Genomic DNA, 25,068 nt, shown 5'->3' on the forward strand with positions numbered 1-25,068 from the left:
CCAGAGCTATCAAAACATGCTGTATGAGTTCTTCGCAATGGGTAGGGCACACAGTTATATTCACAGTGGTGGAGGGAATTTTGTTAAGACTTCAAACCTCATACAAATGAGAGTCGGTGCCTTCAAAACGCCGCTCATCAACTTCACTACCGTGAGTTCAGGTCAATGCCGCATAATTATCAGGAGTAACATGATATCCGTTACCGGCATAACCCTTAGATGAGTCATTATTGCTTGCGTGAAGCATGACTGCATGTACACACGGAGGTCCATGTTGTTACGAGAGGTATATTTAAATAGTTTACATAGTGGTGTAGAGGGGGAAACATATAAGAGCTCTATTGCTGAACGACTAAGAATACCTGAAGTAACTACGTTAACATGGAATTGGCCAGCGAGGACGATTCGGATAATATAAGAATCTTAAGAAAGATGCCATAGAGGTCGCCCTAGCCCTGTGGAAAGCCTCAAAGACCTATACGTCTTTTCCAAGGTTAAGCCCTCATTGTGAGGAATCATTTTGTATATCACCATTACATAGAATGGTTAGCATGACCAGGACGCTCATATGACTTAATTGATGTAAAAAAGATTAATGAGATTCGCTCATAACATTATAAACAACTACGTTTAGGAATACACTAAGATGGCCAAGGCAAACTTGTATAAGACTACCATTTGAACACCAATATTACAACAGAAATACTTCACTTTTCAATGATGATTTTTCCCCCTCAAGTATCCACGCATTGCAGTTGTGACATTGTCATTCGTATGATCCGCGCTGTCATATACTACGCCTGCAAACGAATGTCACGATGAACAAAGCATTTGAACCTCCTAGTACTGCTAGACCATAATAATCCCAAGACTAAATGACCAGGGCCTGCAGATCTTGAACGTACTTTACCTGTCTTGAACCAACGCAACGTTTAATATCTTGACGGTCCTTGAAGGCATCAAATCACTGGTAGTGAGGTACCTCCTAGCAGCACCTGACTCGGATCAATCTCTGTTCTGTGGTTGTTTTCCAAGGCTTATCGCCGCAGAACTAGTGGGACAACTTTGCTTGGTCTCCTGGTTTGCAGTAATGGTTAAGCAGTTGGTGAGTACGTATGAAGTGGTTCATGAATGGCATTGGATGTCGTGCTCTGCACCCCGATTAGAACTATTCGGTTGTCTACTGGCAAACTACATTAACGAATGATCAAGTGCTAGAGGTGGGAGCAAAGTCAAAGTCGACGAACTTTGGCAACCCTACAAATCCCTGCAATGAGGGGAACCCGCGCCCTACCGAACAACGCCACGCTTCGATCATCGAATCAACTTAGTTACAAGTAGCAGTCCAGGCATCTGAAAATAGCGGTGTCATCGTTCAGTTGCCTAACCAAAAACAAGCATATCCTTCCTTAACAGCCCCGTTTCAGGTATTCAGCCGCGACTTGGCATAAGGCTCACATATAGTCTGCTCGGAATATATGATGTGGATTTTACCCCCACTTAGAGCGGACACGTCTACTCGTCTCCTTTGTTACCCATATGAATATTTCGACGGTTTATGTTCAATGCCCACAAGTCGCCCAAAGCGAATCCAAAATTGGTCCCCGCTCAAAAATGAGGCGGACTCGCCCTTTTTGTCGAGGTTATAAGTAGCACGGACCGGGATACAGCTAGCTCGTCGGATTACGTGTACGGCAATGATTAGACCGTTTCGATGGCACTTGTGTGGACTAAAAGGGGGCCACAACCATATGTTCTTCGTGCTGCAACGTGTATCCCTCGACGCGACCTCCGCACTTGGTTTTCTTTTGGGGATGGCTATGCCGAGTCGCTTGAGACGGAGAAGGATACGTGAGACTGACCAGCCTGGTTGGCCAGTTGTCTCCACGAGGTGCATGTCAGTAGGAAAACCTGCATTGTTCTGGAATTCAGATGAACCGAAGTGTGTTTGGGCTCACTGTGCCGGCCTTCTGAATGCCATCCTTTTGATCATTGTTCATTGCCTTGATATTGTCTTCTGCTCTTGACTGTCCCAACAAGGTACATGTGCGCATGGTAAGATTCCTTTCCGCTAGTCAAAGGCTCTACCTACATCCAGTTGCACCGGACGAAGCCCGTTTAAGCGTTGTGGTTGGGAAGAACGTGGATTGGGTCCACCATCACACCACACGGACAGTGCTTAGATGTCTTGATCAATGCCATACAGGCCGAGATGTGCATAAACGTTCAGCAACTTCCCTGCACGAGTGAACTCAACCATACCAGCTACGTCATTCCTGAAACCAACGCACATGCGGAGCTTGTGGTATCTTGTGGGTGAACATCAAGGCGAAGACCACGCGTTTACAGATGGCCATGGGGTTTAAAGGAGTAGCTTTAAAACCAGGATGCGCGTTCGGTCCGCTTCATGAACACAGGCTCTCGCTCAACGCTTCCTCCTAAGTCAAACCACAATCGTCGCCGTCATCATTTCTGGAGTCGATATGTTGTACAAAAGCATTTCACATGCCATTGAGCTGTACCGGCTAGAGCAGTCCGCTAAACAATGCAAAGAAATATACAGCGGAAAGCCCAAGCCCGAGAAGGTCACTCTTCTCTGGCATTTGGTGACCCTCTCCCGATTCAATAAATACAACCCTCTCTTCACCACATTTGCAGGAGGTAAGTCATGAAATCGTACGGACAGACTTGACATTGCTGAGCATGCGATAGTCTGGTCTGTCCTGCTTGCTGGAGCGTCCGAGCTTGTCGACCCGAACACAACCATACAGCCCGCCTTCATCTTTCGACAAGCTGCGCTATGTTTCCTCGCCGCCTATCTTTTTTGCGGTGCGGGCATGGTGTGGAATGACTGGGTTGATCGGGACATAGACGCGAAGGTTACGCGAACAAAGGATCGACCACTGGCGTCTGGTACCGTTACCACGGTGGATGCCATGCTATGGATGGCCCTCCAACTGCTCATGTCTCTGGCTGTTGTGCACAACATGCTTGACGGAAAAGATGTGTACGTCGCCGATACTTCTCCCTCTCATTCCCCTAATCAAGGGTTAGTACCGTAGCTGACAGACAAGGACAGGTTCCGACACATGTTCCCAGTAGTCATCGCATCAATCATCTACCCGTACGGCAAGCGACCTATGGCACTGAAGCTTCGAATCTATCCCCAGTACATTCTGGGCTTCACCATCGCGTGGCCCGCGGTTCTTGGACGATCGGCGATTCACGGGCGGTACGAATCGATTGGCGACAGCATCGGTTACTGTCTCCCTCTTTGTTGCATGGTATTCTTTTGGATCATCTACCTGAACACAGCCTACAGCTACCAAGACGTCATCGATGACCAGAAAATCAACGTCAATTCTTTCTACACGGTCGCGGGACGGCACTTTCACAGGTTTCTCTTGGTGCTCATCAGCCCTATACTGATGTGTATGCCTCTGTACCTCCTCAGGTTCGGCTCATTGTGGCTCTGGTTCAGCTGGATGGGAGTGTGGACAGCATCTTTTGCCGCCCAACTGGTACACTTCGACCCTGATCGGCCGGCAAGCGGAGGAGGCGTGCATAGGAGTAATTTTGTGCTGGGGGTATGGACAATTGCTGCTTGTGGTGTTCAGGTGCTTCTTAGTGAGAAGAAAGCTCTGGGGATTCACGCATAGCGTTATCGGCGAAAATGGAGAATGAATACCGGTGGATTGCTAGCCCATTAGGCAATTGAATAGTTGCAGATCAGCATCATACCACAGTAGATCAGCGAATTCAACATTACAATTGCGATGCCTCTATACTTGAAAATGCGTAGATCGCATGGCAAAGATGGTCATCAATCCACCATGTGTAACCTATCAATTCTTTAGTACAAAAGCAACAGAGCGAACCGGTCTTGCGACTGTCTCCGAGTTTCAGTACACAGCTTTCGTACGATGTTGTAGCACCCTACATAGAGAATCCAATAGACATTAGAAGATATCGAACAATGACAAGCATGACTTTGATATTGTGCGGCAGTACCACACGGTCTTATTATATTTGGAAATTCAAAACTCGAACCCGTATCCTCCTCCAATCCAACCAGTCACACCGAGCAAATCCGTAAGCCAACCGAGGAACCCTATTACCCAGCCAAACAATCCCAATGTGAGAAGGTCTGGCATTCCAAACATTCGCTCTTTGAATTTCAGCCCTGGAACATTTTTCTCCAGGGTTCTGGGATCGTTCAAGTAGTAGGTCAATTTCGTTCCCATAAGTTTAAGGGTTGCGTTGAACCAGATGTTGACGGCATAATATGAGAGCGCCCCAACGGCATCGAAGCGAATCTCGCCGTGAGCTCCGCGCTGCTGGAAATAGCTCACGATCCGTCGAAACAGGCCGTATATTTCGTATTCGGTAAGATAAGGCGTGAGGCCTTCGCAAACGACCAGTACCGGCCGGTCCGCGGGAATTTTGTAGTCGCTGAGCCACGCATCATCATGAATGTTGGGTTGAATCAGTCGGTATTCGCCCTTGCTCGGCTCGGGTTCCTTCATGAGCTTCCGTCGGAGGTCGACCGCTTCCTTCTGGTCCGCGTCAATCCACATGCGGCCTTCGCCTTGCCACCGGACACGAAGGCTTCGCGAGTCCAAGCCGCAGGCCAGGTGAATCACAGTAGCAGGACCCGGGTGTTTCCTAAGGAACTTTTCGGTACATATGTCCAGCATGCGAGCGCGCATACACACTGAAGTTGCAAGAATCGACTTGCTCAGAGTGTTTGCCGCAGTTCGCTTGAAGTCGTATCCCAGGCCCTGAATCTGTGAGGCGAGCTCGACGGCATACTGGTCGCTCAGAATCGGGCGGGAGGACTCGGCGTCTACTGCGCGTGCATAAAGTGTAAGAAGTAGCGTCTCCTCGGCACCACTCAACGTTATGTTTCCCTTGCCAAGGGCGGAAGACGAATCTGACGAAGGCATCGCAATGGTAATGTCTTGCTGCTAGTGGCAAAGGGGGAGTAGAAGGTAAACGGCACATAGAAATCTGTCAAGAAGAATCATACCTTATTTTATGACAATGATGTACCTCGGCAAAGAGTTCAGGAGCGGCAAGGTTTCTAGAGTCACTGGGTCACACATGACGCACTGAGGGCATCGATAGTCTTTGCTTGTGTGTTGAAACGTCATCTGCACGGCTCGCTTCATCTGATGTTCTCGAACTTCCCACGTGAAAGTTACAAATCGGGCACTGATATCCCTTCAATGGGACGTTTGATCTAATGAGATCTCACAAAATACGAATAAAGTGAGAAGTTTCGTCGTCATGATCGTAATGGATTGTTCGCTCTCGCTATCTCGTTGATTGTGAGATCCCTGATATGTAGTTCCTACCTCATGATAACTCAGCTTATGGTGCTAGTCCGATAATGTAGCGTCTGGTCACCAGTTTTGGGAAAGAGACGACATATTGTCCTGTTTTGGCCCATGCTTTATGCCTATCAACGCTTGTACATCTCATCTTGCAGTCAACCCAAGTGCAAAATGTGCCCTTGTTTGCAATAGGTAGTGAGTAACGGCACTAGACTCGACCTCTTATGGGGACTTAGAACGACTATACTTATTTGTAACAGTGACTTTGCTAATAGCGATGCATGATCTCGGCACCTCGGGTATAATATCAACCTCCCCCTAGTGACGACATATCGTTAACGATGTTACTGTGACAAAAACATCTTATTCAAGCAATGTATGACTTCTATACCCTAGCTAGCAAAGAGGGCCCCAACAACACACCTACATCAGGGCTGAAAATGTTCCAAAGACGAGATGTCGGTACTCGTGGTTCTGTTGGTGTCGATTTAGAAAACACTTTTTGAGAAGCATTTCTTTTCGGTCTGCTATCATCATCCTCTCGTCGCGGACAAAGTAGCTCACTTGAGGCAGTAGGTTGAAGGACTTGGGAATTAAGAGTGGTCACAAACGCAACGATAATGGGCCGACAAGCAACGAAGGAATTACGGCTGCTGAGAAGGCTCAATATCATTCCACGCTGCTATTTCCTTGAAGACAACTCGATTGCCGCATCGACGGAACCCCCCACGATAATACCTGCTAAGCCACGCGCACCCCCTCCCCTAGCGTCAACTTTATGCTACAAGTGCGGGCGTGCAATAACCAACCGCAAACCCGCATGGCTTCCGCAGTATGGGCAAGGTTTACATGAATTCTCCCCCGAGGGACTGGTGACCTGAGTCGCCTGTTTCGCAGATTGGGCGAAAACCGTGTAAATAGACTCTTAGCAGTTCCGGGATAGTTCACAGCGCGGTATCAGCATCTTGAGCGATGAAATGGATAGTGATTCTGCGACTGTTGGTTCTTACCACCGGCTGATTCCCCTCCCAAAAACCAACTATAATCAAAGTCACAGAAACCCATTGCCATCCGCTGCAAGCTCCCCACCCCAACGTTAGCTGGCTAGCGTTATCAAATGGCGAGGTACACCGCGGCCCATCGGAATCCTTAAGGTGCGGGCGATGGCCGTCCCACGGCGCTCCAAGTGGTCCAGGATGAAGGGCTGGCGGGCAGGCTCGTTGGCAAGACCATCCTTGTCACCGGCGCGAATCGGGGTATCGGCCTGGAGACGACTCGAGCCCTCTACGCAACCGTCGCAACCGTATACTTGGGAATCAGGAGCATGGAAAAGGGGAAACGGGCCGTCCAAGATATCACCGATCCTGGGGGCTAGGGCTGCGAGGGCGCGCTGCACCTGGTCGAAATATCGCTCGACAGCCTGGATTCGGTACGCATGGGGGCTCGGGAGTTCCTCGCCGAGAGCGGAGCTCGCCTCAACGTCCTCATCCTCAACGCGGGCGTCATAGCCGGCGCCAAGGCCGCGACCGCAAACGGCTTCGAGATGGACTTTGGGACCACATCGGCCACTTCCTCCTCTTCCACCTGACCAGGACGCCTTCTTGGCCTCCGCGACGCCGCACTTCCATTCCCGGGTGGTGGTCGTCTCCACGGCGATGCACCATGCCAGCGATACCCGGTAGGAAGCGTTCGATATCGACACAATCCGGGCCCGGCCGGGAGAGGAGGCCTTCCAAGAAATCGTGCGCGGGCTGAAGAGCCCGCCGCAGGGCGCGACCACCAAGGTCTACGCGGCGCTGAGCAAGGACTGGGAGGGGAAGGGAGGCAGGTATCTGGTCGATTGCGCCGAGGCAGGCCCGACGCCTGCGGTGTCCGTCACGTGTTTGATAGGCCCGGGGTACGCTCCGTGGGCTTACGATGAAAGGAAGGCGGCCCGGCTGTGGCGGGAGTCGTGCAAGATGGTTGGGGCTGAGGATGATGCTTAAGAACGTTTGCTTGCAGCGAGGTCCAAGTGCGATGCTTCGAACGGGCCCGAGTCCGAGCCAACATGCACTTTGCGAATAGGAGATAGTCATCCGAGTTTCAACGTTTATTAGACACAGAGTCTTAGACATAAAGGTAATCAGAAACGCCTAGCTCTGACACGCCGACCCCGACTACCGCCAAGTGTTTGAGTAGTGTTGGCAAACGTGCCTTGTTACGCAGGAGCTTGATAGGCTTTTTATTTCTATTTTATTTTTCATAGGTGATACTTGACATATCTGACTCTACCTCCCACAAAGCCGAGGTCAAGCCCCTGGTGTTAGTAGCCCGAGAAAAGACGAAGCTGCAGGGCGTAACGGCCGCCACGTTGCGCACAGAACTGACCCACGCAGTTGCGAGCGACCACCTGTGGCCCTCCGCATGGAGCCCGTCCCTCATGCCGGAGCTGGTGGGCGAGACGCTGGTGTGGCAGCTGCAGCTAGAAAAGGGCAAGGCTCTAGGAGGGGATGTTCGTGGTCGCGAGCCGGGATGTGGGATTCATACAGGCGAGAAGGGGGGTCGATTCAGCATTGGGGCTCAAGTTGGAATCTGAACTGGCGAATAAGCTATGACGGGGGACGTCCGACACTGAGCAGTTCGACAAAGAAGATCACGCATGCCCAATGTTCCTGCTGAAAAGGATTTGGTGCGCCACGTCGGGGGCATGCAGTGGTACGAAAAAGAACACGCAATCAGTTTTTGGACCTGTTTCCAGCGATCTATGGCTCTATCACGAGATCTAAACCCAAAGCAAATCCTCCCACATCTGCGCCAAGCAATGCTCCAGGGTATAACACCGACAATGATGGTACAAACAAACATATTCAACCCACGAAACCATCCTCCCCTTTTCTCCAAGTTTTGATTCTGGTTCCTGTCAACTCCGAGTGGCAACCTAGGCGTCGGACCTGGGAGGCCACTTGACTCTCTTCTCGGCGCGCACGTAGAGGTTATTCGGCCGGATGAGCTGGAACATGGGGTCGTATTCGATGGGGCCGTCCTGGGCCATGGTGAAGTTGTAGCGGTAGATGAGCTTGGGCAGGAAGATCTTAACCTCCTGGAGAGCAAAGTTGAAGCCGATGCACATGCGGGGGCCGGTTGCGAAGGGGACGTAGGCGGCGGCGGGGCGGTTCTTGACCTTGTCAGTGTCCCAGCGGTCGGGGTCGAAGCGGGCGGGGTTGTCCCAGACGAGATTGTTGTTGTGGATGTGGTGGAGAGCGGGGATACAGACAGAGTCCTTGGGCAGCTTGTAGCCGCCGGGGAGGATCATGTCGACCTTTGAGGTGCGAGCGGGCTGGTACGAGGGGTTGTGGCGGCGCTGGGTCTCCTTGATGTACTTGTCAAGGAAGGTGAGCTTCTGGGTGAGCTCGGCGTCGATCTTAGTATTTTCTTCGAAGCCATTGTCGACGAGTTCCTGGAGCAGGCGCTCCTGCATGCCGGGGTAAGCGACAAGGCCGTAGAGGAGCCAGGAAAGGAGGGAGGAGGTGGTGGTGAAGCCGGCGCCGGTGGCGACGACGAGAGGCTCCATGATGCGCTCGCGGGGCAGCTTGTTGCCGCGGTTGTCGCTGGCGCGGAGGACATAGTCGACCATGTTGTCAGCGCGGACGGCGGCCTCCTGCAGTTCGAGGTCCTCGATGCCCTTGGAGGCGTTCTCTATGGATTCGGCCATCATCTGCTCAATGCGGCCGCGGGCATCGCGCAGGCGCTTGGGGTCGCCGAAGGGCAGGGCGGCGTACCAGCTGCCCATAGACGTGATCTTCTTGTTGAGCTCGAGGGACTGGGCCATGACCAGGACCATCTCGTGGGGGGGGGCGTCGACGGCGGTGAAGTGCTTGAAGTCAATGCCGAGGACGAGCTTGCCGACAGCCTGGGAGCCAAGCTTGAGCATGTAGGGGTAGACGTTCCAGGCCTCGTCCCTCTCATCGAGCTCGTCAAAGACTTTGAAGGCATCTTCGATGGTAGCCTGCATGGTCGGGGCGTAGTGGCGGACGGCCTTGGGGCCGAGGGCAGGCGGGAGGAACTTGTGGACCTCCTTCCACTCCGGGGTGTCTGTGTCGCCGAGGAAGACGCCGGCCTCCTTGTTCTTGATGGGGTAAAGGGGGTGGCCGGGAATCATTTTCTTGGTGAAGAAGTCGCTCTCGGAGAAGATTATGTTGGCGAGGGCGGGGTCGTTGGTGTGGTAGATGACGGAGCCCATGTTGTTGGTCTTGAAGAGGGGGCCGTACTTTTCAAAGAGGCGCTGGTGGTTGCCCAGGTGGTCGGGGTAGACCTCGAAGTAGTTGCCGATAATGGGTAGGCCCTTGGGACCGGGCACCTCGCGGACGGCGTGGCCATCGATGGTGATGGCGACGGGACCCTCGGCGGCAAGGACATCGGCAACTGTTGTCAGAGCCTCCTCTCCGGAGACGAAACCGACGCCTGGGATATTTGTTAGCTACCACCGGGGCATAGCAGTGAGGCGCCAAGGGGCTTACCCTTGTGGTCGACGACGGCGAAATGGGAGGCGGCGAGATGCTGGAGGCCCTCCTCGTCCGTCGAGGCGGGGATCTCGAACTCTGTTGTGACTGAAGGGTCTTCGCCCAAAAGGTAGAAGCGTTGTGATGACATGGCGTACTGTATGCTATGGTATGTGTATTTTTGAACAAGGGGAGAAACGCAGATTTTGACGCGAGTATGTATTAAAGATGTACGGAAGTAATAGGTAGTAATACAAATCTTCCAAGCGAAGTAGCTGTGGCCGATGGGGGGATGCACCCAGTTCACGATATATAAGTAGGTGGGTAGGGGGGAACAAACGGATGGTAATCTAAACAGTACGTACCCTCACGGGAGATGGCGATAGGAACAGGCAAGCTTATCCAATGCGGAGCTGGTGTAGATGATGGCGAGTGTCAATTCTTTGGGTGGGAACAGAGGGAAGGAGCTGACGTTTAGCGAAAAAGTGGCCTGCCGAGGCTCATCTCAAGGGCCGCCGGTTGACTGGGGGGCACTATGCCTTCATGGGTGTTCAAGTCGGAAAAGAAGCGGGACTGGATGAGAGTGCATGTGTGAAGCATTGATGGCGAGACGGGCTGCGTTGAGGGAGAGAGCGGAGGATAACCGCGGTCCTGTTAGGTACTGATGGATCTTGATCTTAGGAGCAGGATTGGGCCGGTGCATGGCATGGCATGAAAAAAAATGAAAAATTGGAGATAGGGCTCGACATGGGAGATCTGCAATGTTCAGCAAAGTGACTCTAGGTGCCGAGGCGAGGGCAGGGGGAGGTAATCATTATTCGGGATCAACGAAGGCCCCCCCTTTTTTTTTTCTCTCTCTTTTCGGTAGCGGTTACCAGACAGACACGCTAAGGCTCAAAACTGGGGCAGCACTTGAGTCATCAAAGTACCTCTTGAAGTCTCTCGCTTAGCGTGTACAGACCTCAGCACAGACTAACTTACCCTTTTACTAAAGAAAAAAAAAAAACAGAGATATCTCTATTAGCTTAGGGTGTATCCAGAAAATAGTAGTATAAATTCACTTTTTAAAGAAATCTACTCTTATAAGCCTTACTTAAGATAATAGTAGCCTTAAGTATCTATATATATTATTAGAAAAGCTTTTAGTTTTTTTTCTACTTAGAGTTAAGGATTTAAAGTTAGTAGTGTAGAGATAGATAGGAGGTAGGTTAGTTACTTAAGAGGAGGTGGGTTAGTACTTGGAGACACCTGGTCTGAGATGCTAAATTTGATCCACAGTATCTGCCTGTTAACCGCTGCCCTCTTTTCTTCTTCTTCTTTTTTTTCTCTTCTTTTTCTGATCGGGATTGGGGACCGATGGGGTTGTCGTTTGGTCGTCTTCTTCGAACCATGTACGCAGTATTACTAAAGACGAAAGGGGACCGGCACGACGATGGACGAGGTTCAGAAAATTTCGAGGGAAGGAGGGGCGGAGTGGGTCATCGTGAAAGGTACGTACTCAGGTGCCGAGGCTATCCTGACTAGAATCGTCCCGAAACCCGTCGCCTCGGTTCACTCACTGGTAGAAGGAAGGAACATTAGGAACCATTCCTTGGTACCTGTATCCGTATCTTCCACGCAGTAAGCAGTGGATATGAACCCACATATCTCTCTACCGCCTCTCATCGGTCGTGTCACCCTTACTGATAACATACTACTAACGCATACATAGTGTAGTACTCCTGACGCCAACTTATCCCACGCAAATCTAAACCAAATCCTAGCCACTGACTCTCCAGATATGGTGGCATTTGTAACGGGTACGGTACCTCCGGTATCAATACCATCCTCATTGTCAGCTTCCCCTTGGTCTCCGTCAATGCGGATTGCCACGTCCATCTGCCCTTGCACACTGTCATAAGTAAAAAGAAGAAGAATGAGCAGAATGGAATATGCCATTGAGTGCCGAGTGACCTCACATAACCTCAGACCAATAAGACTACAGCAATCCAGGCTGACTGTCCAGTAGCTGTAAGTAATTATTTACAGAGACCCACTTTTGGGTTATGTGAGGTCACTTGGCACTCAATGGGATACACACGTCGTTTGGATAGTGTATTTGGGGTGTGAGGATAACAACTCGCTCGTGCCGAGACAAAAACAAGGCATTGAGGCTGACCTGCTGTCAATCGTTAGTTCATCAAGTCGGGGCCGCCGGCGCACACCACCCCAGCACCCAATCCCGTCGCCGAGTCGCCCCCCCCCCCTAGGAGCCTTTTTTTTCCCATATCACATCTCCATTCCAAGCATCCCTAGGCCCCACCCTTCAACCAGCTCTAATGCATCGCGTCTTTGACTTACGATATACTCGCTACGTAAACAGGGTTCGCGCGATGATGCCCACACTTACTTATCTCGAGCCTCGGCATCTTTTCTTCGGACATTGCCCATCCTCTCACATCAATGGCTCGCCGGTCTAGGCCGGCTTCTATTCGCTTCTATTCGTGCTGGGTTTTCACTAATTGTGGATATACATCAGTTCATCTGCCGTCAATTCCTGCATGTCGATAAATATTAATCCTGAAACCCGTCCCTCCGGAGATGTGAAAAAGAGAGAGAGAGAGAGAGAGACAGAGAACAGAAAAAAAGGGGGTCGCATGCTACTAGTGTAAAACCTTGTCTACATCACGATCGACACGATTTTCCCGTTTTCTTTACACTACTTTAGATAAAAATAACCTCCCCTATTATATTAACACGGGCACACTTGAACAGTGTTACAGCAGACCCTTATTCCTCCGTCGCCTTCTTAGATTTTTTTTTTGAGTTTTTTTGCAGAGATACCCCTTTCCAGCGCATCGCAACACAACATACTAGCCAGACAGACATAATGGCAACAACAGAAGGCCCCGAGTTCACGGCCAAGGAGGTTGCCGCTCATAGGGAAGCCAACGACTGCTGGATGGTCATCCACGGTGAAGGTATGCCACCTCCCTCCCCTTTGCATCGTAGAAAACCAGCGTCCCACTAACCCCCCCCTAGTCTACGATGTCACAAAGTACATCCATGACCATCCCGGTGGCGCTGACGTCCTCATCGAGGCTGCCGGCGTCGACGCCACGGAAGCCTTTGACAACGCGGGCCACTCCGAAGACGCCTACGAGATCATGGCCGAATTCCGCGTCGGCAAGCTCAAAGGTGTGAACAAGCGCTCCGCGCCCAAGGCCGTCCGCCTGGCTCCCAAGTCCGCCCCCGCAGCCGCCCCGGCCTCCTCCGCCGCTCGCGCCGCATCCCAAGCCGCCGCCGCCGTTCTTTTCATCGGCCTCGGCGCCGTTGCCGCTCGCCATGCCGTCTCCACACCGGCTGGCCGGGACGCGCTCGTCGCCATCCAGAGACTCAACCTCCAGCTCCCCTCGTGGCTGTCTCTCGGCGGTAGCGGCGTCCCCGGCGCCAAGCGCTCCGGCTTCGGCTTCCTCGAAGGCTTCGCCGTCGCCTCAGCCTTCTTCGCTGTCGCCGGCTCCCTAGCTGCAAAGGAGGCCTCTAAGCTGCTCCACTACGAGATCACGCCCATGCACTACCGCCCGCACATGAAGCTGCCCAAGGTCGCCAAGCCCAATCCCCTCAACCAGCGCGGCTGGCTCGACCCGGTCTCCTACCACCCGCTCCCGCTCGTCGAAAAGACCCTCCTCGCCCCCAACGTCTACCGCTTCGTCTTCGAGCTGCCCACGCCCACCACCGTCCTCGGGCTGCCCATCGGCCAGCACGTCTCCATCAAGGCCGAGATCGACGGTAAGTCCGTCAACCGGTCCTACACACCCACCTCCAACAACTCGGACCTCGGCCGCCTCGAGCTCGTCATCCGCTGCTACCCTGACGGCCTTCTGACGGGCAAGTACCTCGCCAACCTCGAGCCCGGCGCCGAGGTGCTCTTCCGCGGCCCCAAGGGCGCCATGCGCTACAGCCCCAACATGGCCCGCAAGATCGGCATGCTCGCCGGCGGTACCGGCATCACCCCCATGTACCAGCTCATCCGCGCCATCTGCGAGGACGACCGCGACACCACCGAGGTCAGCCTCATCTACGCCAACCGCTCCGAGGCCGACATCCTGCTTCGGGACGAGCTCGAGGCCTTTGCGCGCCGCTACCCCGCGAACCTCAAGCTGCACTACCTCCTCGACACGCCCCCCGAGAACTGGGCCCACGGCGTCGGCTACGTCACCAAGGAGATGATGGCCGAGCGCTTCCCCGCCCCCGGCGACGGCGCGCGCGTCATGCTCTGCGGCCCGCCGGGTATGGTCGCGGCGGCCAAGAAGTCGCTGGCGGAACTGGGCTTCGAGAAGCCAGGTGCCATCGCCAAGACGACTGACGCCGTCTTCTGCTTCTGAGGAGGTTACAGTCGGACACTAAACAGATATACCGATACTAAAAAGGGTTTCCTTTCTTGTCTTTTCTTCTTTTATCTTCTGATGTTATATATGCGTGCGAGGAATGACTTTGCATTGTAACGGAGTCGCGGGGTGGTGCATGAGGGTCGGTGTCTGGGTTGACGGCATCCATCTATACATCTGTACATCTGTACCAATGTTGATACCTACCTGTAATACATTACATATTTTCTTTGTCATTCGTAGAGTTACAATTCAACAGCCGCTCGAATAAAGAGAATTATACGTCTTACTCGTATAATAGCGCTGTGGTTCGAACACCATTCATCAATATTACATCAGGCAATATAGTCCGACAGGCAATTGAACAAGCGTGGTTTCTTGGGGTCTGTCTTGGCACAAAGTTTGCGGCCGCTTCAAACCCTTACCCGATGCTTGTTTGTTTTGTCAATGTTATTGGCTGTTAGCTCCTTGTTGTGTAGGTTATGCATAGAGACAGCGTGTTGTCTATATTACGACGCAGAGTATCTCTCTTGTACGCCCCGTAGTCTAAATTACACAACTGAACTAGCCCCCGTATAGCCTTTGCTACAACGTAACGCTGTGAGGCTTCGCGCCTTTAATTTACATTGACCAGCGTCTCGCGAAGCTACACGGTTTGTAGGCTTCGCGCAAGGTAGCCGTCAGTCTCAAGTGAGAGCCTCCTAGTCCGCCTTTCGAAATAGGGAGGCATGAACTTCAACGTGGGACGCGTGTAGGTGAATACAGCACAGTCAACATACATGGTAGATGAAAGCAGAGAACAGAGTCCAATATGTCGGGATCATGGATGAGGATCAGTTCCTGCATACTTTGCTCAAGACAGCCAAGTGGAAACCAAACTTCAAATAGAAAATAACACCCATGGACCCCGGATCTCCTAGAAGTGTCGGTTCTTGGCATTGGCGATTGAATAATCACCACCGTCTTACTATTTGGTCACTTTTCATGTGTTAGCAAGTTGCTTCGTTGACTTTTGTTAGTTCACCTGTCTCTTTTTGCACTGCTGGACAGCGGGGTTGAGCCACGCGGGCTATCAAATTTGGTATGGTTAAGCACAGAGCGACATATTTCCACAAACATGGGTCCTAATGCTTCCCGAAGCCTGTTACATCTCGGCTCTTAACTGGGTGGCTAACATCTGTAATGCTTTGATAGGCGGCCCAGCAGCTCTACCCTCTTGTATACTCCGGCCTTGTGTATCAATAAAACCTCACCATCAACTTCATCGTTTAGAAAGGGACCCTCTAAATGGCGTTAACATGTTTGAGCACACCGTAGAATTCTTCTCGGCCGCACAACAGGCTATAGATTGTATGTTGGCATTTCGATCTTGTGTTGTATTACTCCTCCACTAAGGATCCAAGAAACAGCAATTTTCTCACCTCCTTTGAGGACGCAGTCGGGGCCTCCAACTTTTCGGTGCTGTAAAGCGCCTTTGCTGTTCTGTCTCCAAAGTCAGCTCGGTAGCTCGGCCTTATTCTGGTGGGGATGTGTGCCAATGAATTGAGATAGATACAAGGGGTATTAAACATACAGGCTTGGATATGACGGCCCAGCAGACTGCGATTTGCGCGAGAACGACACACAAGATGCGGAGATTCATATCGAGCAAGAGTTTGGGGTCAGGTTCGTGCTTTCGAGTGTAACTAAATAGACTCGAGATGGCGAATGCTGACAGGATCACCAATTATTTCAAAACTTCCGTGTTGACGTTCACCTGGAGGCTCGAAGGACCGACATATTACCCGTGATGGAGACGATACAACCCTTATATGTGCCCATTAACTGTAATTTACGCAGGACTGTTTAGCCCCTCGATATACTTTTCCTTGGGCAGTTGGGCAACCCCAACTAAAAGCTTGTATCTAGCCAGGATCCTATCTTGTTGCAGTCTAAGACGTTCTGTGACTAGTTATCGCGGGTTGGGCTCGTTATCACCCGGGGCAGTGTCACGATCGACCACTCTATCGGGTCGGCAAGTGAAACATGCTGTCTAGACCATTCTCAGCGACGTGGCGATGCCGTTTGATTCTTGTATAGTTATGAGATGAAACTGTACAATCATATGTTAAAATCAAGGGGCGAAGGTTTGATCGTCCAAACAAAAGCGCGGGATCCCACTGTCATTATGAAGAACAGTCATCGCTGCGGGGTGGGCTTTAGACTAAAGGAATAAGGTTTACTGTGCTTCCGCCTTTCATTTCTGTGAACGATATCCTCCAATTGAACGAAATTCAGGGGGTAAAATCTAACTTCCTGATTCAAAGTATACGGGCGTTGAGGCTTTCATTCAAGTTAGGTATACTAGTCAGGAGACTGTGTCACGTCACGGCTCAAGGTAGCACGTACCGAGTATATCCGAAACCTAGCAACGCAGTGATAATTTCTAAAAATAAAACCCTTTGGGAATACTCTGACAGCCCGGATCATGGTCGGAGGTGGTTTAAAAGACGAGAACAGAGGTTGTACGCACCTCGCTTTGGAACCATTGTTTGCCCTTTTCACCCGTTTCGTCTAAAGCCTTTCTGCAAATTGCACATCTCCATGGCTAATCATGATGCCGAGAACTGTTCGTGGGCGAGGGCTTTCAGCATGTATACGTTTCATCACTCGAGCCTACAGCAAAGCATAATTACTTGTCAGTCCAAAGGTCATGTCAGAAACTCGTAGGTAAACTTGAAAACCATTCGCGATTGATAATGATACGTCTTTAAATTCTTCAGGAAACACTGACGCAAAAGTTAGCAAACATGATGAATTCCACTCTATGCCCCATTCGTTTATTATGAGACTAGACGAAAGGCTTCCATTGCTCTTCACACCAATCCCAGAATTTGGCAGCGTATCCCGTTCCACCCTCCGAGTCCAGCTTCATGGCATCCAGAAGATCTTTCCTCGGACAGCCTCTGTCAGGGCGAATGCGCCCCCAGGGAATGACATAAGCGCCGTTGTTTTCAAGCGATATCTCGGGCGAGAGCCCGGCGAATAATTCGGTGTAACCACCGTACTTTGTCTCGTACAGGAAGAGAAACCTGATGATTGGCATGGCGAGAGCCGAGACCCCGGCATACGAGCCCGCTCTCACGTTGCCAGGGTTCAGGGTGACGCTGACGATGCCTTCGGCGCCATGGCGAGCTGCCATCTCCCGACCAAGCAACCAATTTCCGGCCTTGGACTGGGCATAGTTGCGTATACGATCCATCGTGCCCTCGCCGAGTAGACCGAAGTCGACGCCGTGGGTGGGGGAACGCGAGTCGGCAAGGAAGCTCGAGGTCCACACGACGCGGACCGAGCCCTTAGGGCCCTCCGCGACGGCGGCACGAAGCTGTGGAAGCAGGAGATGAGTGAAGAGCTGGGCGGCGATGCAGTGCATGCCAATCATGGACTCGAAGCCTTGTTCTGTTATTGAACCCGCCGGCAGGGTCAAGGCGCCCATGCCAGCATTGTTCCAGAGCACATCAACCTTGGACTCTTGTTGCGCAAAGGATGCGGCAGCCGACTTGACGACAGCAAGATCGTTGAGGTCTAGATGGAGGAACTTGACAACTCCTGGGTTCTTGAGGGACGAGGTAGCGTTGATGATCGCTTCGATTGCCTTCTCGGCTCGTTCCTAGCAGGGGGGGCGCGAATCGTCAGTCTCCGGGAATGAACGGAGAAGTGGGGGCCATGCCGCCGACGGTACGACGACAGCAAGTTTCCGGCGGGAGTGGGGTATATCTTGGTATCGCCAAGATCCAGCAGCGCTTGGATTGGCCATGTAAATTGTGGCACCTGTGGTGTAGAGGAGCTTGACTAGCTCGAAGCCAACGCCGGCGTTGCCACCCGTAACGATAAAGACACGGCCATTCTGTGGCTTGACGTGTTCCTCCGTGAAAGACGGCTTGGGGGGATAGTGCTGCGTGCGCCAGTTGTGAAACGCGACGAGTGACATGGTTTCGGTGGCTTGATTCAAGGTATTTTGTACGTAATTGTGACAACAGGTATCCAGGCGAAAAGCGCAAGAGATCGAAGAGGAGAAAGTGCTAGATAGTGTCATGGCATTGTCGGGGAGGAGAATGGCGGCTATATATTTGCAGACATCTACATGGCGTCCGACCTTCCCAGCCAGCAGACACATGGTTGATTACATTCCTTGACGTATGAAGCTATTATATCCTGCTTGTTAAACCCGATTCGAATGCTCCAGGACTGGGCTAAAAGCGAGGAACAGTTGGTGGCGCCGATTCAATATCCACAGCAATCTGATGTCAGACGGGGTGCACCTGCTGTTGTGCATTCACCTGCAGCTGGCCCTCTTCTCTCATTGGAGCTAAGAACGAGTCCGTAGTTTTGAGACTAGGAGGTAGGGGTGTTCGCATGCAACTCCGCTCGTAGTTGAGTGGACATGCAGTTCGAGTTATCGCGCAATGTTCGTGGTCAGCTTTATTAGCTTCAATGCGCCACCCAACCGCATCCCATATTAATTTGGGCGAAAAACAAGCGCTGTAAGCCTATGGGAATTACAAATACATCAAGTTGAATGTGCTTGCTTATCGAGTGGGTGTGGGTAATGGTGCAACGGGCGACTAGAGTGTGATTGGAAGTTGATAGAATATTTATGTAGAGGAATTACTAGAGCATATGGATAGCTAGGCTTAAAGGCTCTCAGCGTGACTCAAGTTGTCCCTCAACCTGGAAGGGTTTTCTTCCAGCGTTGCAAAATGAGGAACTGAGCGCTTCGGAATCAATGTAATAATACTCTAATTATTATTTTATTCGTCGGTAGTTAGCAAAATAGCACCCGCACTTTGAAAGGGCAGGCTCAACCAACAATATTATGCACTATCATTGTCCAGTCTTATCAAGATCATCAAAGCAGTACCTCCGGGTCAGGAATGACTTAAAGATAGTTCTTCAGTGAATCACTAGTTTGTAACAGCAGCCTATAATAGAATTCTGTGTTCGGGGATCGAGTGTCAGCTTTCAGTTCGGGTACGAGTCACGTTTGGATTGCACATAATAACTTATTTATAGGATTACCCACAGGCCATAGTTCATACACGCACTATGGCGATTGTACAAGAAAAGAAGAATATCTACAAGTAAACCAGCTGGATTCTGAAGTAATATCTTACTCCGAGCATAGCGCCAGAGCGGATTTTCGGTTGTGGTATCATCCTTAAGAGCTAATGACATCGGAGGTGGAGTATTTGCAGGCCGTCGAGGGACCGGAACCAACCTCGGTGGGCTCGTCGCCGCTGTCGTTGCCCTTGAATTCTGTGCAGATATCGCTGACGCTCTTAGCTGTAATGCTCTTGATGGTAGCGGTGTCACCGTAGTTGGAGTTGATGCCTGTGAGGACAACTGCGTTAGTACATGATGAAGCGTGCAAGGATTCAATCTCATGTTGACTTACCTGCAAGGAGCTTTCCAGAGGAGGCGTTGATGTTTTCTAAGATGACGTGACGCTCGAACATCGTCTTGCAGTTGCCGCAGCTGCGGTACAGCTTTCCAAAGGTCTTGACGGAGAAGCCGCTGACAGAGAGGGTGCCGGCGCCGTTGTGCTGGAGAACCTTGTCCTCGGCTCCAAAGGCACCGCCAGAGGTGATGGTGGTGGTCTCGCCGGCCTCCTGTTTCTTGATGGTGAAAGCGTCTTCGCAGACCGCAGACCACCAGACGTTATCGAGGGTGCAGCCACCGTTGCAGTGGACGCCCTCGATCTGGTTGGGGCCGATAATGACGTTGGAGAGCTTGGCGCCCTTCTCGAGGATGAAGACGGCATCGGAGTCGCCGCCTTCGGCCTGGCCGGTGCAGGAAACACCACGATCGAAAGTGACCATCCCACCGTCAAAGGATTTACCGGCGGCAATGGTCTGAGCGGCCTTCAGGACGGAGGTGCCAGAGGAGACGGGAAGGCCACCGCCGGCAGCAGGGACCTGGAAACCGCGGGTACCGTTGCCAGGAAGGCCGGGGGCTGATGTGATGATGGGACCAGGCCTACGCGTCTTGCTGGGCTTTGTCCTCTTAGGGTCCTTGGCAGATTTAGTCTTGCTAGGCTCCTCTGCGCGGGCCACGTGGTGGAGGAAGTCGAAGTAGCCGCGCTCGGCATGCGCAACGGCGTGGCCTTGAACGGCGCCGTTGGCGGCGGGGACGGCAGCGGTGCCGAGCACAAGCGTGCCAAGAGCGATGGCAAATGAGTACTTCATTGTGATTGTATGGTGCGGATGGTTGAGAAGGAAAACGGCGAAATGGGAGAAGAAAAGGCTTATCTACCCGAGAGAATGATGAAATAGTTCAAGCCTGCTTGAAAGAGTGTGGTGAACAGCGAAGGCTGGTAAGGTGATGGAATAAAGGTGATGAAATCAGACCAGAGGCTCATAGCAGGTGTCTCTAAGTTAATAACTTATATCAAGAGATCTCTCAGAGATGAAGAACGAACGCTCTAGGGGATTTGGGGGCTGGTCAAGACCAGGAAACGAGATGTATATGTTCCAATGTATCCGTACATGCTCCAGCTCTTCCTCCGCAACGGCTACATGATTAATTAAGAGGCGACGCGGAGGAAATGAAAGCGTCGATGCAGGCTTTGAAGATCGCACTACAGGCCCCAGCCCATCCTGGCTCCATGAAGGTCGTTACCAAACAGAGGCAAAGAGAGGGGCTCCGATGGTATCGGGCAGCTCGACTGGGAATCCCAGAAACTAGCTGGCCAGGCCCGCCAACAATTCGGTATTTCTGGCTATGGAGCTTGAACACAGACAAACCCAGGTCTGGAATAGAGTGATCGACCACGTGGTGGATTCAAGGCGGCCTGGCAGTCCTCGCTGGGCCGATTGCCTATGAGCCAGTCGACAAGTTGGCAAACAATATCATCCGCCCTCATTTGTCATTGTTCACTTTTTACACCTGCGCACGCCATTAAACTTATCCCTCATACCGAGGTCCTGATGTCCGGTTCACCCCCTGCGGGGATACACCTGGAGGGCACATCTTTATGTCGAACCAACGCCTTGTAGGACGTTTCGAAACAGCCATGCCCAGTGCCAGGGGGGCCTCCGGCAAGTTGATCAAGCCAACCATGGTGGACTCAGTCATCTGTGATTCTCCACATACTCCAGTTTTCCAAAGCAGCGCCAAGACCTTCTCAGACGGAAAAGAATGTGATGCCTATGTTCCTATATTGCTTTTGCCGCGTCGACTGGCGCGGTCGCGAGGGAAGCTCGAAAAAGGACTGGACCAAGCCTTGGCGGAATGGACGTGTCAGTCAATTCACGGGGGTAAATCATATGGACGGAACAGTGATATGGGCCCCTCACTGTTTGCCGCTCGTTTCCTGGTGGTCGTAAGTCAGCGAATCGCTGGCTTTCATAGCCCAGTCGCCTCCAAGTCGCTTCAATTGAGTGTTCTCCTTCTGATGTCTCGCTCTACTCTGGATCGTCCTTATGAACGCACCCTAAGTTTCTCCGGGGCGAGCCCCGTTATGAACCGAAGATTCGGTAAATCATAACAAAGGTTCGTGTATCTCATTGCGTTGGGGAACTATACATGAACACATATGCAACAGGGAATGTGCATCTCCGTTCCATACAAACGCAGCCGCATACAAGGGTGGTGGCAGTAGTTTTCAATATCGCGGAGCCGGGTTGGGATGGGTTCGAGTTATAAGATCCTAGGGAAGATGGAGGGGAATTGGGTTTTTTCCTTTACGTGAGTGTTCAACCATCTATCAGTGCTTCTTTCATTTATCTGTCGGAGCCTAGGCGAGCATTGCGTCCACCGGACCAGCACTAGTCCCATTTATTTTCCCCTTTGCCCATAGTTATGTCATGTTTCCCAGAAGGCTTGCATCTAGAATATTACAGCCTCAATCTATATCTTCAGCGTATCTGGGGTTTCCATCTTCCTGAGAAATGTCTCCAGATCCTGTAGCTTAATGCCCCGCTCACTATTCAAGGTCGCCTCCTTTGGCCATGAGACGCCCTTCCCTGCGCCAAAGATGGCGCGGTACTTGTTCCAAGTGTCGGTCGGGTCCTTCTGTAGATTTTCCTTCAGCCAATCCATGTCCCAGTTTTCCCTGACAAACTTGATTTCCGGAAACCTCTGTTCGACCAAGTCCGCGGCGCGTTTGTACGAGACTGTGTCTCCCGAAATATACACCACATTCCGGCCATTTTCAGGGATACCGCGTGGGTCGTAGATAACTTCTGCCGTCATCTTGCCAATATCATCGGGGTTCGTCAGCGTAACCTCAATGTCCCATCCGCCCAGGGCCCGCAACTTCTTCTCTTCAAAGTCCACCACGCCAAAGTCCTTGACGAACAGAAAAGTCATGAAAAGGCCCGTGCTGATGATTACCCATGCCACCTCTCTCTGCGCCCTCAGCGCGTCTCTGACATCAATATTCTCGTCGAAGAGCACTTGCGGGCTCCCTCGCCCAATGGCATCGTGGTCGACACCGAATTGCCAGGGAATAAAGCGCCGCACCTTTCCGAGCAGAACGGCTTCGCAGATACGTCGTTGTGTGCCTGTTGGCCCCACAAAGCCTGTACAGCTGACAACTGTGTCGTACTTTGCAAATATGGCCGCGAGATCCTGAATAGAGTCGTTCACAAGATCGCCTGCTTCGATGGATATGCATTGGGTCTTGAATTTGGCGATTAGTTCGACCTTTTCTGCGTCTGGCGAGTTGATGGTGGAAGGTCGGAGGAGAACAGAGACGGAGGAGTCTATTGGTCGTGAGGGGTGTGCCATGAGAGATCTGAGCATGGCCATGCCCAGCTCACCAGCTCCAAGAACAAGAACTGCCATTTCGGTACGTTTGGTGGATGGTGTTGGTTACAGTAGTGGTTGTTAGATGACGAAACTTTACAGTCAATGCTACTTGTGGTCGCACACCGTTGTTATGTGGTAGGACGAGTACGGTAGATAAGCAGTATCGCGTCAGGGTAAAATCGAATTAATAAGCAGAGACCTCCACGGAGCGCGCCGCAAATCAGTCAGCGCCGGCGATACAGCGGTGTTAAATCCGAGAATGGGACACGGGGGACGAGGTGTCAAAGTGGGCAAATTGGCCGCGCGCAATCGGAGCACAAGTGGAGAATTGGCCGTAAATGCGCTAGTTATTTCTAGGATGGTTTTGTCAAATGTGGCTGTCGGGATATTCAACTGTTCAATAGTGGAGCCAATCCATGGTCACGTGATTTACCATCACATGACTCACCCCGGCGGCTCACTTACACCACTACAAATACCCACAGCAGTAACCTCTTCTTTTTTCCTTTCTTATTATCTTTACCTAGCTACTAATAGTTAATTAATACTATTATAGCTATATTAATTATAATCCCTATAATACTAACACTAATTAGTAGTTAACTTTATAGTTACTACTACTATAGATTAGTAAGGATTATTAGAAGAGGCTATAATACTTTACTTACTATAGTAGCTTAAATTAAAGTATTAAAATACTACCTAGCCTAAAGATTATTAGTACCTAAGATCTTATAATACCTAGTAAATAACCCTTTAAGCCTTATATTTACTATATAATAACTACTATTACTACTATTAACTTTATTATTTTTAGAGAAGTCTTTTTTTTTATATACTACTTACTTACTAATAATCTTTATAGTATTTAGTATAATTATCTTCTTTTTATACCTAAGTTTTTTTAAGTTCTTTTTTTTTTATTTTTTAACCTTTTTTTTTTTTAATTATTAAGATTTTTATCTTACTAAGTTTTTATCTTACTATAGTAGTAATAGCTTATATAAGATTATAAGTAAATAGACTTTTATAAGTTTTTATTTAAATAAGATCTTACTAGTAGGACTAGTTATAAAGTAGTTAAGTAAGAACTACTTAAGTAATTTACTTTTAATATAGTATTTATAAATAAATAGCTTTTACTAACCTTACCTTTATATACTTTTAATATTATATTATTAGCTAGGTGTAGCCTATAGTAATTATAACTTTTTTTTTAACTAAATAGTTAGTAGCTAAGCGTTACTTTTAATAAGTATACCTTTTTTTATTCTTTAAGTAAGGTAAAAAAAGTAAAAGTTACTTATATTACTTTAATTTACTTACTTTTTTTTATCCTTTAAATACTTATTAATAACTATACTATCCTCCTTACTTTTTTTTTTTTTAAGTAAAGTATAGTTATTAGTAACTAATATAACTTTTACTTAACTTTACTATTCTAATTAATTTAAAAAGACTACTTATTATTTACCCTTAAGTAAGGTATATAACCTTAACTTTTTACTTTTCTTCTTTTAAAAATCTTTAACTATAGTATCTTACTTACTAAAAGGTAAGGTCTATATATATCTCCTTTTAGAGGTAGTATACGTCTCCTCTTGTTCTTTAAGTAAGATCTAGTGTAAGGCCTCCCTAAAGCTATCTCTTTATATTACTAAAGCATAAGGCCTCTCTAGAGCTATTTACTACTATCTATTTATTTATTATTTTATTTTTTTATTTACTTTATCTCTTACTTATACCTCCTTATATTATATTATTTATTTACTTATTTTATTATTATCTATACTAATAGTAGTAATTTCTCTAATATATAGATTTACCTCTAACCTTATAGGTAAGAAGTAAGTACTTATAATTAAGAGGTTAGTAAGGCTAATAAAAGGTAATAATAGTAAAAAAAAGACTAAGTAAAAAGTAAAATAAACTATAGGCACTAGCTAGGGTAAAGAAGTATATCTATCTATAGGATATTAAGAATTTATATCTTATCCTAAAGTGTAGCTAGCCTTTTATTATTATATAACTATAAGGTATAACTAATTTAGCTAATATTCCTAATAGCCTTACCTAAGTTAAGTAATATAACGCCTT

The 25,068-nt window shown here is 49.8% G+C and overlaps 7 protein-coding genes across 7 annotated transcripts; 2 read left to right on the forward strand and 5 right to left on the reverse strand.

The window, feature by feature from the left end:
• Window positions 1–2,483: 2,483 nt before the first annotated feature.
• On the forward strand, window positions 2,484–3,659 carry GLRG_00239 (UbiA prenyltransferase; the record flags this gene model as incomplete). The annotated part of the gene is made up of 3 exons (XM_008090924.1): window positions 2,484–2,661; window positions 2,713–3,007; window positions 3,080–3,659. The coding sequence occupies 3 exons, from the start codon at window positions 2,484–2,486 to the stop codon at window positions 3,657–3,659; spliced, it is 1,053 nt and encodes a 350-aa protein (XP_008089115.1).
• A 378-nt stretch (window positions 3,660–4,037) lies between these two features.
• GLRG_00240 (O-methyltransferase) lies at window positions 4,038–4,946 on the reverse strand (the record flags this gene model as incomplete). The annotated part of the gene is made up of 1 exon (XM_008090925.1): window positions 4,038–4,946. The coding sequence occupies one exon, from the start codon at window positions 4,944–4,946 to the stop codon at window positions 4,038–4,040; it is 909 nt and encodes a 302-aa protein (XP_008089116.1).
• Window positions 4,947–8,253: 3,307 nt separating this feature from the next.
• On the reverse strand, window positions 8,254–9,965 carry GLRG_00241 (cytochrome P450; the record flags this gene model as incomplete). The annotated part of the gene is made up of 2 exons (XM_008090926.1): window positions 8,254–9,776; window positions 9,833–9,965. 2 exons carry the CDS (start codon window positions 9,963–9,965, stop codon window positions 8,254–8,256), a joined length of 1,656 nt encoding a protein of 551 aa, XP_008089117.1.
• A 2,718-nt stretch (window positions 9,966–12,683) lies between these two features.
• On the forward strand, window positions 12,684–14,178 carry GLRG_00242 (oxidoreductase NAD-binding domain-containing protein; the record flags this gene model as incomplete). The annotated part of the gene is made up of 2 exons (XM_008090927.1): window positions 12,684–12,774; window positions 12,836–14,178. The coding sequence occupies 2 exons, from the start codon at window positions 12,684–12,686 to the stop codon at window positions 14,176–14,178; spliced, it is 1,434 nt and encodes a 477-aa protein (XP_008089118.1).
• Window positions 14,179–17,011: 2,833 nt separating this feature from the next.
• Window positions 17,012–18,151, reverse strand: GLRG_00243 (uncharacterized protein; the record flags this gene model as incomplete). The annotated part of the gene is made up of 2 exons (XM_008090928.1): window positions 17,012–17,830; window positions 17,903–18,151. 2 exons carry the CDS (start codon window positions 18,149–18,151, stop codon window positions 17,012–17,014), a joined length of 1,068 nt encoding a protein of 355 aa, XP_008089119.1.
• Window positions 18,152–19,378: 1,227 nt separating this feature from the next.
• Window positions 19,379–20,405, reverse strand: GLRG_00244 (pectate lyase; the record flags this gene model as incomplete). Its single annotated transcript, XM_008090929.1, has 2 exons — window positions 19,379–19,551; window positions 19,616–20,405. 2 exons carry the CDS (start codon window positions 20,403–20,405, stop codon window positions 19,379–19,381), a joined length of 963 nt encoding a protein of 320 aa, XP_008089120.1.
• Window positions 20,406–22,068: 1,663 nt separating this feature from the next.
• Window positions 22,069–23,007, reverse strand: GLRG_00245 (isoflavone reductase; the record flags this gene model as incomplete). Its single annotated transcript, XM_008090930.1, has 1 exon — window positions 22,069–23,007. One exon carries the CDS (start codon window positions 23,005–23,007, stop codon window positions 22,069–22,071), a length of 939 nt encoding a protein of 312 aa, XP_008089121.1.
• Between the last annotated feature and the right edge of the window lie 2,061 nt (window positions 23,008–25,068).

Source organism: Colletotrichum graminicola, assembly GCF_000149035.1.
Source record: "Colletotrichum graminicola M1.001 genomic scaffold supercont1.1, whole genome shotgun sequence".
NCBI lineage: Eukaryota > Fungi > Ascomycota > Sordariomycetes > Glomerellales > Glomerellaceae > Colletotrichum > Colletotrichum graminicola.